At 45.2% G+C, this 15,746-nt stretch overlaps 1 protein-coding gene across 3 annotated transcripts in view; it reads left to right on the top strand.

Moving 5' to 3' along the window:
- Positions 1-15,746, top strand: part of LOC129040290 (WD repeat-containing protein 91) — a 48,038-nt gene that overhangs the window by 24,771 nt on the left and 7,521 nt on the right. Inside the window, exons 15-17 of one of the 3 annotated variants that reach the window (XM_063667859.1) lie at positions 2,599-4,353; positions 4,951-5,036; positions 6,229-11,709. In XM_063667859.1, the coding sequence (XP_063523929.1) occupies positions 2,599-2,763 (165 nt within the window). In that variant the 3' untranslated portion in view covers positions 2,764-4,353; positions 4,951-5,036; positions 6,229-11,709. Of the gene's footprint in view, positions 1-2,598; positions 5,037-6,228; positions 11,710-15,746 lie in introns of all 3 variants that reach the window. The other 2 variants (XM_063667860.1, XM_054494633.2) reach the window with 2 other exon arrangements.

The following is a 15,746-nucleotide window of genomic DNA, read 5'->3' as shown; positions in this document are numbered from 1 at the left end:
CTAAGAAAAAAAAAAAAAAAAAAAAAAAAAAAGAAAAGGAAAAGAAAATCGCAAAAAAAATCTCATAATGTTCTTAAAACACAAATTTGTGTTGGGCCTCATTCAAAGCCGTCCTAGGCTGCATGTGGCCCGCAGGCTGCACGGTAGACAAGCTTGGCCTAGAGCTTCCTTGCTGCAGGCCTGGCCAGGGCTGCTCTGCAGCTCAGGTGGTTAGAAAAGATGGGACCGGGGCATGAGACCCCCATTCTCTCTGCTCATCCTTGACCAGATTCTGCCCTTTCTCTGCCTTCTTTCCTTGGGAATAGCCTATTACAGAAATCGCTCAGGAGTAGGGAGAAGAGTTGGGGAGTGTTGGGATGGAGGAACATGCCCCCAACCAGGTCCCAACTAGGTTGTTTATTTTAGTACTCTAATCTGGTATAGATTAATTAATTTATTGAATGTCCCATGGGTCAAGTATATTCCAGTCCATGTTTTAAAAAAAATGTTTTAAATTTTTAATTTTTGTGGGTACATCCATAGATATATATATTTATGGGGAACATGAGATGTTTTGATTAAGGCATGCAATGTGAAATAAGCACATCATGGAGAATGGGGCATTCATCCCCTCAAGCATTTATCCATTGCATTGCAAACAATTCAATTACACTCTTGATTTTAAAATATACAGTTATTATTAACTATGGTCACCCTGTTGTGCTATCAAATAGTAGGTCTTATTCATTCTTTCTATTTTTTTTTTTAACATATCCAGTCCATGTTACAGACAGAAATTTGAGGGTGTGATTTGTCAAGCCATAGTGTAAGTTATCCACATTGTTTTTTGCCTCTCAGTTTACATGTTTTTTTAGCTCTTAAGTCAGAACTTATTTCATGTATTTTTAAGTATAAGTGTCTTCTGTTTTACTGGTATCACCTAGACTAGTGATGGGGATTTGTGTCGTAGCCTGAGCTCCTGTGTCTGGTGTCGAGTGGGTCCGTTCTCAGCCTGTGTGATACTTTTTAGTTATTTGCCCAGTGGTGGTGTTTGTGCCTTCAAGGTGGGATATTCTCAGCAGCTCTTGCTGCCACAGCTCATTGATCAGTCAAGGGCATGTGTTTTGGATGGCAGTTTTGTGCTGGGCATTGGACTAGGCACTGAGGAGTATATGAAGAACATATGGAAAATGATCTCTGCTCTCTTGGGGTGCATACTCAGAAAGAGACACAGTACCAACAAAGGAGAGCAATGCGGAGTCGAGCAGCTCAGAGAGAAGAAAGCTGTCTCAGTGGGGACTGAGTCCTTGGGGGAGGTGGGAGGCTGTGGATTGGAGGCCTTGGAACCAAGAGGAGAGGACGAAGAGGAGTTGTTGGGTAGATGGAGAGGAAAGCAGGTCTTGGGGCCCCACATGGGCAGAGGTGAGCAAGAGCTCACAGTGAGGCAAGGGACACTGCACGTGCTGAGGTGGAAGTGGGAGCCTCCTAGACTGTAGCCTGAAGTGTGCACGGCAGGACCTGCGCTCACTGTCAGTTAGGCTCCTCTTTTCTGTGGAGCATGATTCTGTCAGTTGCCCTTGCCCTTTCCTTCAAAATTAGCTCCATCATTTCTTATAACTGATATTTCCCAATGGAGACACACTGTAAGACACTTTCCATTTACACGCCTGATCTTATTTTATTCTCCAAAGGTTTGTTTTTGTTGCATTTTTGGTGGGCTGTTCAGTACTTTGCTCTCTGTATGGATATATGTGTGTATGTATTTTATTTTTAGTCATGCAGTCTTTGTCATTTCATCTGATAAGTTCGTATGATTTACAGTCAGACTTGCTGTATGACCAATTAGTTGGTTGAAAGATTTTCCTCCGTAGAATTCTTTAAATGTGAATAATGAGATCTAATTACTTAAGGAATATATTGAACTTCAGGTCCCACTTTTATAATCTATAAACAATGTAATTTATGGTTTTTGTAAGTGTTTTCTCTATGATGGCTGAATACTGCGTTGTCTCCCGCTTACAGATGTTATACATCGTGGTACTGATAGCAATTCAGTTCGTTCCTAGCTTCCCCTTCCCCGTTAGTGCCCTATCACACAGGATTGCTGGCTAGCTAGTGCTGGGGTTCAGAGGAGAGCCATGTTTCTGCACTAACTGAAGGCTCCCGTGGCCAGCACTGTTCTGGGTGCGGCAGGCTGGCCCCCCCGCAGGAGACAGCTGCCCGAGGCCCTGCTCCCCTGCAGCTTGCATTCCCAGTATGGGACGTGAACCTTCAACAAATAAGCAGATTCATGAGCACCTGTCAGGTAGTGAGAAGTGATGCTGTAGTGAGAACAACCAGTGTGTGTGCAAGAGGCACCAGCCCACAGCAAGTTCAAGGCAGCTGAGAAAATGCCTTTTTTTAAGGAGCCGCTCAGGGACTTGTTTTCCACTTCAGATGGACCAGCTGTAGTTGGGAAAGTGAAAGCATTTCCTGGTTCAAGAAGTTAAACAGACTTCCTGGAAAGGTGGGCATGTGTGCCTGGCCTCAGGCACATCCTCAGGTAGGACACTGAAAGTGGATCAAGTGTGTGTAAGTGGTGTTTGCTGACACCTCCTCCTCTTTCCTGTCCTCTTGCAGCTGGGTGGCGATGAGAAGGTTCTGGAGAGCTGCTTGAGCCTGGGTGGCCACCGAGCCCCTGTGGTCACCGTGGACTGGAGCACTGCCATGGACTGTGGGACCTGCCTTACCGCCTCCATGGATGGCAAGATCAAGCTGACCACCCTCCTGGCCCATAAAGCCTGATGACCTGCCCCAAGGGGCACCCGAGGAAGCAGTATTATCTGGGGTGGGGGGAGGAGATGTAGGACGGGAAAACCAGGTGCTCCACTCCAGCTCCCTGCCAGTGCAGTGACTCTGCAGGGAAAGACTGGCAAGGAGGCTCAGGCACTTCCATCTGCGGTGACTGGAATGGGACCCACGTGGAGTAGGTGGCATATGCTTCCCAGAGACTGGTATTGTGGCTTTGCCAGGAGTACACGTGAGATTATGGGAGGAAAGCTCCGGAAGAAGGAGAAACATTGCGGTGGCTACTGTGTTGGCCCAGTAGAAATTGACAGTATTTTGTATATATGTGCCCATTTTTCTTTTTCTTTTTTAAAAAAAGAGAATACTCTTGTGGTCCCCTGATGTCTCTTTCTAGGATGTGTGTCACTTTGCTTCAGTGACAGCCCTCCCACCCAGCCTGGTTCTGCTGGCCCCGAACTGAACCTCTCCAGGCTCTCCTGTTGCTTTGCCATGGAGCCAGGTCAGCTCTCTGTCTGTTCCACTGGGTAACAAGGTTTGGCAGTTCCTGTTTCTCTGGGCTTAAGTCAAGGCCACAGAGTTCTTTTTCTTCCCTGAAAGCTGGCAGCTTTTGTTACAGAAGATTCTCAGGATGAAGGCAGGGGCTGAGGCCTCTGCCAGTGGCTGCCCCTTTCCATCCAGTGGCTGCTGTTTCCCAAGACGGGCTAAGCGTTTCTTATTTGAAGTGCTTGGGACAGGAGTGTTACAGATTTTGGATTTTTTCAGACTTTGGAATATTTGCACATATACATAATAAGGTATCTTGGTAGGTCTCATGTCTAAACATGAAATTCATTCATGTTTTATATATACCTTATACATGTAGCCTGAAGGTAACTCTATATAGTATTTTAAATAATTTTGTACATGAAACAAAGTATTGATTGTGGTCAGGTGTGGTATTTTCTACTTGTGGTGTCACATTGGTGCTCACAGTTTTGGGGCTGGGCACGGTGGCTCACATCTGTAATCCCAGCACTTTGGGAGGCCAAGGTGGGTGGATCACTTAAGGTCAGGAGTTCAAGACCAGCCTGGCCAACATGGTGAAACCCCATCTCTACTAAAAATACCAAAATCAGCCAGGCATGGTGGCAGGTGCATGTAATCCCAGCTACTCTGGAGGCTGGGGCAGGAGAATCACTTGAGCCCAGGAGGCGGAGGTTGCAGTGAGCTGAGATCACGCCATTGGGAGAACCCAACTCAAAAAAAAAAAAAGTTTTGGGTTATGGAGCATTTTGGATTTTGGATCTTTGGGTTAAGGACGCTCAACCTGTACCTTTTTCATTTGGTGGCTCCTCTCCTTCCTCCAACTGAACATCTTTGTGGAAAGGTGACGGCTGCCTGCACCCACTGCTGGCGAATGGTGAGAAGGTCAGAGCAAGGGGGCCAAGTTGCTGCTGGTGGGCACCTGGGGTTCAGGCCGGCCCAACTGTGGCTGAGCCGATCTGTAGCTGAGCTGAGCGTCAACCAGCTGTGTCTACACCCTGCCTGAGGCCTGCCCTCTCCTCCCTGGCTGGAGTGGGACCTTGAAGAGGCAGATCCTCCCACTAGGTGAGGAGGAACAAGAGACTCACTCCCCTTCTCCCTCTTGCCTTTCACAGCTGAGACAGAGCTTATGGGAGGAGTCACTATGGGAGTGATGGGCCTGGGCTTTGGTCTCCAGTGCTTGGCAGGGGCGACCTTATCACTGAGCTGGAGAAGGCGGCTGCCATGAGTCATTTTAAGTCTCTGAGCTCCAGCCCAGTTCTAGGGGCACAAGGCTGGAATAGGGATACTCCTAGTTACCTGCTTGAGGAAAAGCACAAAGAAATTGGTACCAAAGCCTTGGCTCTGTTCTGGGAGTTGAGGGAAAGTAGGGAGGTATTTAAGTGGCTTGATTATGAGAAAACACCAGAGAGAGTAGTAAATAGTTATTTACCGATTTTTACCCATTTCTACCCTGGTAATCCTCCCTGCAAATGAAGAAAACCAAGACTTCTTTATTTATTATTTTTCCCCATCTGTATTGGAACAGTGATCTTACATATCTCACCCAGTGACTCCGTAGGACATTTAAAAAGTGGTCATGGGTTTCATTGGAGTGAGAATGTATTAACGTTTCCTCTCATCATCTCAAAGTTTTCTCTCCCCTTAATACCATCTCTACAGCTTGCTGAGATGCTTTAAGGATCACAGAGACACAAAGAAGATTTGAACCCTATGCTCCTCCCATCCCACCTCTTACTCCCTCCCAGGTGAGCGCTCGTCCTCAAATAAAGCATGTTGGAACTTCCACTTATCTCTCCTTCCATAGACCTGCTTGGCGTCTGCTTAAGAACCCAAGCAAGACTCTTGCATTGTCTTGGTTGAGGGCGGCATAGAAGAAAACCTCTTTCCCAGTCCCAGCCTCAGTTCCCAGCCCAGGTGTTGACCCTCAGCTCTGGGGAGGGCTGCACTGAGAGCCTTGCAGGTGCACTTCCCCACTTCCTCCCTCTCTTCAGATACCTGCCGGTATTTGCCTCTTCTGCTCCACGGCCTCAGGCCTTGGCTGTCTTCTGGGAGTTGAGGGAAGCATTTGAATGGGGAGGGCCTCATAGCCAGTCCCCGTTTAAATGCTTTAGGAGTTCAGCGTAATCTTTTGAAGTATGTATACATTGTGGAATACAGACAATGTAGAATAATTAAATCTAGCTGACTGACATGTGCATTACCTCACATGATAAATAACAGTTTAGCTGTCAGTTAAAAAAAATCCCCCAAACCCCCAAATGCTTCAGGTGCTGACTCCAATCTGTGCAAATGACACAGTTCAGATTCCTGACCCCTGCCTGGGGTGGGGAGCATCTCTCCCTTCAAATAGCTCTTTTCAGCTGGCTATGGAAAGAGGTTTTAAGGGGAGAAATGTGCAAGGGGTGGTTCTGTTAAAGAAAAACTTAGTCAATGATACTCATTAAAGCACAGTAAAGACTACTATCTTGATAGGTTTAGGGACCACTGCAATGGAGTCTTGCATCAGGGAGAGAGATTGGGCTCAATTCCGAATACAGCGTGCACAGTGGGAATTCACAGCCAAGGAGCAGGGTGGGGGTCTGTGAATAGAAAATTACTAAGTGGAGCCATCAGGGTAAGAGAGATTCTGGTGAAACTGACCTAACAGGACTCTTGCTGAATACAGGCTAGGGCGATAAACCACTCGGGGATGGTGGAGGGTGAGGAGCCTGATAAGGCTTGGAGGGTGATCAGATACCAAGGGGAAAGGGGTTTTTGCTAAGACTGGGTTTTACAAGGAAGTGCACAGACGGGCCTTGCAGAAGACTCAGAAGCCTGACTGAAGCTTGGACTAGTAAAGCCTCTATGTCAGTTCCAATTGCCAAGGATTTTTTTTTTTTTTTCCCCGTAAGTGGCAAGGCAGAATAGCCAAGTATTTTCTGTTCCTTTATTCACAAGGAAAAGATGCTTCTCCACCCCAGCCCGTGGGACCTGGGCTTGTCCTGGCTCACAGCCGGTGAGAGCGGGGACCCTGGAGGTCAGTGACCCTAACCCCTCAAGGCGACGGTGGTGGGGAAACAAGTCCTGCCTGAGACTGCCCTCCTGAAGAGCTACATGGACCCCAGTGTGGCAGTTCGGTTTGTGACCTGAAGGCACTGGGGCCGCCCCTTCAGCCTTGCTATCTGGACACTGTCCCACGCAGTCAGGGGCTGAGGGCAGAGATTCAGCTGCGTGGGTGTCGCTGCTGTGGAGGAGCCACAGGAGCCGTGCAGGGAGGGAGCACGGTGTCCGAGCTTGCTGTGCCCGGGTGTGGGTAGCACCCATTCTCGTTGCTGATTTTTTGCGAACCATATTTCAGATCGCTGTCCTGAGTTCCCATTTTAGGGCCAGATCTTGTCAGATCATCCTTTCAACCTGAAAATGCTGCTGGGGAAGGCCTCACCGGCCACTGCTTGTGCGGGCGTTTCCAGTCTGGGTTCTGGTGTCCTTTGGGCTGTGTGAAGCCAGGAGTATGGTCTTCAACTAAAACTCGGTGCTGATGCCACGTGACCATGGCGGAGCCCAGCATCCAGCAGGACGTGTGGGCAGAGGGGACCCCCGGGGCCGCCACCAGAACATTAAGCATTAGCAAGGCCTCCTGTCTTGAAATGTTGCAAAAATTAAGGGACAAGAGAGACCGAAGAATGGGATGCAGGAAAGTTTTTATTTTTAGGTGTACATCAGCTCAGTGGAATTGCATCCAGAAAGTCTAAGTATAGAACAAAGAAAACGAATGTCTTTTAAGCATTTTGAGGCAGGAATTACATGAAGCAGGAAGCAGGCTTACAGAAGCAAGTACAAAGGCCATTAATTATCTTGTGACACTTTTGCAACATGTCGTACATCTCTGGGAAAACTTAGTATGCAGCTTATGCTTATCTGTCTTGTGACCTTGCAGCTGTGCAAGGAGGGAAGAAGACACAAGCTTACAGAGCCTACAAAATACCTGAAGGGCAGATATGGTTAATGTTTCTTGGGACTGGCAGTTGATATCCTTCTTGAACTCTAACTTCAGGGGGGCTACTTAAATTCTTTTTAGCCTTGGTTGGTACAGCAATTCATTCTATGAGCTATTATTTCTTTTACTATAATTTTACTATTATTACTTATGTTATTATCCTATTATTTTAATTTTCCACTTCATTCCCCCCTTTGGTGCTCTACATAAATGTTGGTTAATAGCACACCACAATTGTTTATTTTTTCTTGAGTTGGTACATATTCTTCTTGGGGCAATACTTAGTCAATGCCATTATTTGAGTAGTAGTATTTGGCCACGACTGCCTCTATAGTTGACTGAACACTTCTGATGAGAAGAGGTAGGAGACAAGGGAGAATTAGGCAGGCACCTATGATAAGTAGGAACCCACCTATTAAGGTTTTGAACCCACTAAAGGTCAAAAACCATCCTTCAAAGAGAGAATCTGGAGACCAGCCTGACCAGGTTTGAACTGGAACATGGGCTAACTTCCACATCCTGGCAGTAATTTCCATGACAGCTCACCTATTGTCATCTATTTCTAAACAGCAGTTTGTTAGATTAAACTTCCTGCATACTCCTCCTTCTGAGGCTAGGAGGTAATCTAGTGCCAGCCTGTTTTGATATATGGCATTCCTCATCTGTATAGCTTGTACAGCTAGTAAATCTAAAGCTCTTGATGTTTCATAGGTTATTATTTCAAGAACAGCCTGTAACCTTATGATACGGCTGAGCATATAAATTGGGGTGTGGTATCCCCATTACCTATTTTGTGCCTAGGTAGCTGGCCCATAGTATTTAATGATTTTTTCAGGAGGCCATTTGTTATTTTTCTAGTCTCCTATGTCTATGTCTTTTTTGATATTTATATTTATTTTTGAGATCATGCTCCTTTTAGTTCTTTTATTCTCATTATAGACTGGTTATCCTAAGAGTTCCCCTTGCTTTAGAGGAATTAGAAAGAAGGATGGCTTGATTGTTCCTAATACACATGCTCCTGTCCATTTAGCTGGCAGTTGCTGATATGCCTGTGCTCCACAGATCCAATATAGGCCTTTTCCTGAACAAAAATAATAACATAATAATAAGATAATCAGTATTACTAAGATCACTACTAGGCTTATAAGTTCTATCCACATTTACTTATCTAGTGAAGACTCCTCAAGCTTTGGCCATGCGTAGACTAGTCAGCTTCCAGTGTGTGACTAGAGCAGGGTTCGACTTCTCAAGCTTCAGTTGTGCATAGACTGACCAGCCTCCAGAGTGGTCAGAGCAGAGCGGTTGTCTTTCTCAGTGGTGTTGTGGTTTTGCCACAGGATTAGTCATGTTGGATGGTCTGGGTCTTGTTGACTGGTTCACTGGTCCTGCGCAGCCGGCTTCAGTCGACTGTGATGAATCCAAGGTGTGATACCTGCAACTTTAACAGCAGTGGAAGTAGACAAGATTACAGTGTGGGCCCATCCCATGTGGTCCCTAGTGTGGTTGGGTTCCATTTCTTAACCCAAACCAAGTCCCCAGGTGTAAAGGGGTGAACTGGGTCTGTTAGGCTGATAGGCAATTTTTCTCATACCCAGCCATGAATCTTTTGCATAGCTAATCCTAAAGCTTGTATTTGCCTTTTTAAAGTTAGTTCCCCTAGTTCCCACAGATCACCTTTTACCTGATTTATAATCGGGGGTGGTCGGCTGAACACAATTTCACAGGGTGAAAGCCCAGTCAATTTGGTAAGGGTACACCTGACTTGGAGAAAGGCCATGGGCAAGACCTGATCCCACCTAAGATGAGGTTCTTGACAAAACTTCTTCAGCAGATGTTTTAGTGTCTGGTTCATCCATTCTACCTTTCCTTTCCAGAGCTCTGTGGGTGGTAGGCTATGTGCAATTTCCACTTTATCTTTAGCAGCTGCGTCAGCTGCTGAACTACTTCAGCCATGAATGCTGGGCCATTATCTGATCCTAAAGTTAGAGGCAGTCCAAACCTAGGAATAATGTCTTTTAGCAACACTCTGGTTACTTCTTGGGCTTTCTCTGTCCTGGTAGGGAATGCCTCGACCCACCCTGAGAAAGTGCAAACAAACACTAGCATGTACTGATAGCCCCCTGCTCAGGGCAGTTCGGTAAAGTCCACAAGCAAGTTTTCACAGGGTGTAGCTCCAGTCTCTTGAATCCCTGGGGGCTGAGTTGGCACTTGCCATGGATTGTTCTGGGCGCAGGTTAAACATTGCTCACAAACGGCTCGAGTGATGGCAGTAAGGCACAGCACATAGAAATGCCATCCTACAAGAGTTTCTAATGCAGTCTTTCCCATGTGTGTTCCCTGATGAAACTGCTTCATAATTTGGGGGGCTATTGCTTCCAGAATAGCTAGCCTCCCATCTGAGAACTTCCACCAGCCTCCTTTTATGTAACTTCCGCTCTCTTGTTCAAACCAAGCTTTTTCATTGGGAGAGTAGCTTGGGGTTTCAGGTAAGGGGGGTTCTAGTAGAAGCGGCAGGGTTGGGGTTTTCTTTTTAGTACTTGAGTTGGACATAGTTGCTTGTCTGGCTTCTCTGTCTGCCTTCCTATTTCCTTTTGCTTCTATGCTGCCTCTTGTCTGATGTCCTTTACAGTGAATAACGGCCACCTTGTCGGGGGCCCACACAGCTTCTAAGAGTTGTAAGATTTCTTCTTTATTTTTAATTTCTTTCCCTCCAGCAGTTAAGAGTCCCCTTTCTTTGTAAATGGCTCCATGGGCATGTAATGTAGCAAAGGCATACTTTGAATCAGTATAGATGTTAACTGTCCTTCCTTTGGCTAGTAGTAGTGCTCTAGTTAGAGCTATTAATTCTGCTTTTTGTGCTGAGGTCCTGTTAGGGAGGGCCTGTGCCTTGGCTACTGAATTTAGAGTGACCCTGCATACCTGGCTTGGCAGACCCCTTCTGATATAAACCTGCTTCCCTCTGTGAAATATTCAGCGTCTGGGTCCTTAAAGGGTTGGTCTCTTAAGTCTTTTCGGCTTGAGAACACCTCATCTACTACGTCTACGCAATAGCGTTGGGGAAACCGGTCTTGCAACTTCAGCATTTCTACAGGCAACAGGGTAGCCGGGTTGAGGGTATTCGCGGTTTTTAAAGTTACGTATGGATTTCCACATAACAGCCCTTGATATCTTAACATTCTTGGATTAGATAGCCAGTGATATATCCTCTTTGCTCCATTAAGGTGATCACTGTGTGTGGCACCCGTATTATTAGCTTTTGTCCTAGTGTCAGCTTCCAGCATTTTCTGCCAGCATGGCAGTGGCAGCTAACGCTTTTAAGCAGGGGGGCCACCCCAGGGTCACAAGGTCTAACCGCTTGATAAATAGGCTGCTGGTCAATACCATGATCCTACTGTTTGAACTAAAACTCCTGTAGTCATTCCTTTTCTTTCATGGACATAGAAAAAGAAAGGCTTAGTCAGGTCTGGTAATCCCAGGGCTTGAGCTTGGCTTAAGGCCTTTTTGATCTCATTAAAGGCCTTCTCCTGCTCATTACCCCAGAGGAGGGGCTCTTTTTCTCCCCCACTTTGTAGCTTCATACAGTGGCTTTGCCATGAGTGAAAAGTTTGGCATTGAAGTACAGCGAAAGTCTGCTGCCCCTAAAAATTCCCTTACTTGTCGCCGGGTGACAGGAGTAGGGAGCGCACATATGGCTTCCTTCTGCCCACTGCCGAGTTCACGCTGCCCTTGGGCTACTAGGAAACCTAGATATCTTACTCTTTTTGCACAGACCTGAGCTTTTTCCTGAGACATCTTGTAACCGCCTTCCATAGAAGGCGAAGGAGATCTTTGGTGCCCTGGAAGCAATCTTTCTTGGTAGGTGCCGCAAACAAAAGATCACCAATGTATTGTAACAATACACACTTGTCATTTGGTGGGACAAAAGCCTTGAGGTCTGATGCTAGTGCCTCTTCAAAGATAGTGGGGGAGTTTTTGAACCCTTATGGGAGCCTGGTCCAGGTGAATTGTGTTCCTCCCCATTGGAATGCAAAAATAGGCTGACTTATTGGAGCTAGCCTGAGGCAGAAAAAGGCATCTTTTAAGTCCAAACGGGAAAACCAGGCAGCATGAGCAGGAATGTGGCTCGTCATTGTATATGGGTTGGGCACCACCGCATGTAAGGTAACAGTAACTTTATTTATGTCCCATAGGTCTTGCACAGGCCTGAACCCACCAGACGGTTTTTGCACTGGTTAAGAGTAGAGTATTCCAGGGTGACTTGCATTTCTTTATGATCCCATGTTCTAATAGCCGATTTATGTGCTTGGTCATTCCTCGCACTGCCTCTGTAGACACCTGGTACTGGGGAATGTGCACTGGAGTTGCACCTGGAACTAACTCTACTACCACCGGTGCCTGGTTTATAACCAATCCTGGAGGACTGTCTTCTGCCCACACCTCAGGTATTTCAGTGACTAGTTTGTCAAATATTCTGTCCATAAATTCAGACAGCCTGTATGCCTCTTTTACATATAGCCTCCATTCCTCAGTCTCGGGGAGGGTAAGAGTTAACATCATAGCTTTTGGTCAGCTTAGATCCAGAGTCATGTTTCCTTCCGGCCTGAAAGAAATTTGTGCTTGTAGTTTCTGAAGCAAGTCTCTCCCTAACAGGGGCACAATAAAGTCCATCTGTTGGCCTCCCACTTTCATAGAGACCAGGGGCTCCTGGAGGCCTAGAGAGATGGAGCCCAGTCTGTCTCAGTCCTTATATTCCTCAACTCCTGCTAAGCCGACCAGATTGGCATCCAGCTTTAGAACAACGGCTAGTGGCTGCAGGCCTTGGGCGGGCATCAGGTCCCTGGCTGCTGCTTTCTTCCTTTTCTCTTTCTGGACATTCATCCTTCCAATGCCCTTTCTGTTTGCATTCTTGCTCATTGATCCCTCTGAAGCCTAGGCTGGCCTTCAAACCCTGGCCTAGCTTGTCCTCTACTGTGACCACGATCACGTCCGCGTCCTCTCACAAAACCAGTCTCTCAACCAGAGCAGCAGCCAACAAATCAGCCTTTTCCTTGGCTTTGTGCTTTGCCTCTTTCTTGGCTTCCTCCTCTGGATTAACAAACACCTTAGCAGCTACTTGAATGAGCTGGGTAATATTCATAGCCTCAAAATCTTCCAACTTCTGAAGCTTCTGTCTAATGTCACCTTGTGCCTGGCCCACAAATGCCACGTTAACCATGCATTGATTCCCTGCAGCCTCCGGATCAAACGATGTATAAAGCTGGTGTGCTTCACAGTCTTTCATAAAATTCACTGGGACTCTAATCAGCCTTTTGGCGTACCTCTGAGACCTCTCCCAAATTCGTTGCCTTTTTCCTTCTGGCCTTTATTCCATTAAGGGGTGCCTCCCGATACCTATGCAGGTTTTGCAATTCTCCTGCCTGGTTTGGATCCCAATTTGGATCTGCTTCTGGGAACCTCTTCTGTGCATACCGCTTAACATCATTTGTGCCTTCAGGCGCACTGCTTTCTAACCACTGTAAGGCTGCCTGAGTAATTCCCCTGCGTTCTTCTGTATTGAACAATATTAAAAGTAGCTGCTGACAATCAGGCCCGGTAGGGTTATGAGTCAGAAAGATGGACTGCATGAAGTCTGTGAGGGCCTGGGGCTTCTCCATGTAGGAGGGTGTAAGCTGTTTCCAGTTTAGGAGGTCAGTCCTTTTCTGTCAATGCCTAATGTTCCATATTTTCCTTTATTCCACTTTGAGTCTGAGGGGTTTGTGATTATCAATTCTAAAGGGTCACAGCTCCCACTCGTGCAGGAGGGGCTGCCTTTCCTTTTTGGAGCCAAACAGGATATTTTTTTATCTTCTTTCCAAGTGGCCTAAATGACACAAGACCAGTACTGACACATCTCACATAAATATGATTTTTGACAGAGGTACTTATTTTCTGCTGTGTAGCTTTTTTCTCAATCTAGAGAACCGCATTCTATCCCATGCTGTTTACTATTAATAGCGACACAAGCGTCAAATTTTAAGGTTACATTTTTGGGGACCTCTCTTTCTTCTGTTCTAGCTAGTACCTTACTTGTGTCACCTAGAAAAGGGCCAGTCCTTAATTTTATTTTAAAAACTGTGATCATGGGAGGCTTAAAATAGGTCATAACACGCATCAGGTTGGTTATTTCCTGGGCTACATACCTTGGATAGAATAGCATTATACAAACAAGTTTCTTTTAGAGTCCTGGTACACTTATAATAACCATAAAATAATAGGACTGTAGCAATCTTTTGTCCTACCTCAGTGACTGGATGTATATACTGGAAACAGTTCTCAGTCTGAGGAAGGTCAGTTGAAGTCCTTACTGTTCAAGTCCAAATTTTAAGGAAAATGAGTCTGCGATGAGTTTCCTCATGTTTCGGCCATGCGTGGACCAGTCAGCTTCCGGGTGTGAGTGGAGCAGGGCTTGTCGTCTTCTTCAGAGTCACTTTGCAGGGGTTGGCAAAGCTGCTCCCATCCACATACAGCTCCCAGCCTACTGATGTTTAAGGGTGGTCTCGGTGGTTGGGCCTACTAGAATAAACTGAGTCCAATACTTCTACACAGTTATGGTTAACTGGGTGGGCTCTCGGATACTGGGAGTAAGGTGGCAGGGTTTAGGGTGTGCAAACTTCAGTGGTTATGTGGGGATTTTCACAGAGCAAGCTCTGGTATCTAGTTAGTCTAGCATTCATCTAGTATGGTGTCCTTTGGTATTTATTAAAATCACCACAGCATTGGGGGAGTTTATGTGTAGGTTTTGTCTAAGAGTTAGCTTATCTGCTTCTTGTGCTAACAGGGCCATTGCTACCAGGGCCCTTGGACATGGGGGCCAGGCTTTGGAAACCCCATCTAGTTGTTTTGAGAGATAGGCCACCGGCCTTGGCCAGGGCCCTACAGTCTGGGTTAAAACTCTAACTGCCATTTTTTTTCTTTCTGACACATAGAGTGCAAAGAGTTTTGTCAGGTCAGGTAGACTCAGGGCTGGGGCCGACATGAGTTTTTCTTTTTAACTCATGAAAAACTCGTTGCTGTTGGTTGTAATAGATGTAGTTTATCTAATCTACATTTTTATTGACTGTCATCTACCAAAATATTTACTTAAATCCTGTAACTATTTGATTTCAAGCTTTAAATTGATCTGGTATTCTTTGCGGGGCTTTAATTGCATCTAAATAGATGTGAGAGTTGAAAGACCTATAAGGGGCTTTTCTCGCTTTATGGTGTCTTATTTTTATTTTTTCCTCTTGTTGATGAAATGTCAGGGTGAAACGGATAGCCAAATGGACTAAAGCACAAGTGCCACTCTAGTTATTCGGCAGAGTGCCCAGTAAAGGTCTACCACAAACACCACCACACGTCCGCTTGGGGATGAACAAGGGCTGACTGATTGATAAGCTCGTGAAAATTCTTAAGCTCACTGCATCCCTTCAGGTCTCCAAGGAATGCTAAGTTTCCTCCCTGCCGTGAGAGACACAAAGTGAACTTAGTGTTGGGAGATGGAAGCTGGATGGCCCTCGGGGGCTGACCCGCAAGGACTTTGGGATATAGCAGAGAGAGCTTGGCATGACTTATTACTCCAGGCTGTAGAATCCTGGAAAAGAGCTACCATGCAGCCCACGCCTGGCCGACTGGAGGACCACCTTAGTGGAAGGGGGACAATCAGGGCCTCTGGCCTGCCATGTGCACAAGCATAATAATTGCTTTTGTTTAACGTGCAGATGGAATATTTGATCCATTTCAACCGGGCATTTGCATCTTGGTATGCTGTCTTAATTGCCAAAGTTTGTTTTAAGTCTTTAACTTTTATGATCCTCTAGTAAAATGAATGCTTCCTTTAGCACCAATTTTTATTAGTTTTAAGACCAAAGAAAGCTAAACCCTATTTTATATTTAATAATGCTTCTTGTATGACTTTTATACCACATAAGCTAAATTTTACCTTTATATTAGTGTGTTATTAATGTTAAACTTAATTTTAATAAAACCTTGTAGACATATTTATCCAATTTTTTATGTTTGACCATAAGGTAAGATTTTATAGACTCTTTTTAACCTTTTATAATTTTTGTTAAAGAGCAGGCTGATGCTTTAAGAAAAACCTGTTGCATTTTTACTTTAATGTCCAGTTCACAGAAAAACTGGATACCTTTTTAACTTTAGCTAGTATGTTTACACACAGCATTTTTTTTTTATAATTAACGTTTTAAAACTTGCTTAAACTTTTAAAACAATAATTTTTTTAACCTTTTAATGTAGGTAAAAATCCACATTTTTATGCCCCTTTATAATTTTTTTTTTTTACCAAAGGCATATTTTACTTATATATCTTGCACATGAACTGTTTTTTTTTTTTTGTTAAATAGTACTCAGGAGGCCTCATTACTTTTAAATTATACAACATTTTTTGCATAAAAATTTTTTTATAACTTTTTTCTTTTACAACTTTTGCAGACAATTT

Source organism: Pongo pygmaeus, chromosome 6 (assembly GCF_028885625.2).
Source record: "Pongo pygmaeus isolate AG05252 chromosome 6, NHGRI_mPonPyg2-v2.0_pri, whole genome shotgun sequence".
NCBI lineage: Eukaryota > Metazoa > Chordata > Mammalia > Primates > Hominidae > Pongo > Pongo pygmaeus.
The sequence above is the reverse complement of the archived record's forward strand: the minus strand, read 5'-3'. Positions and strand labels throughout refer to the sequence as shown.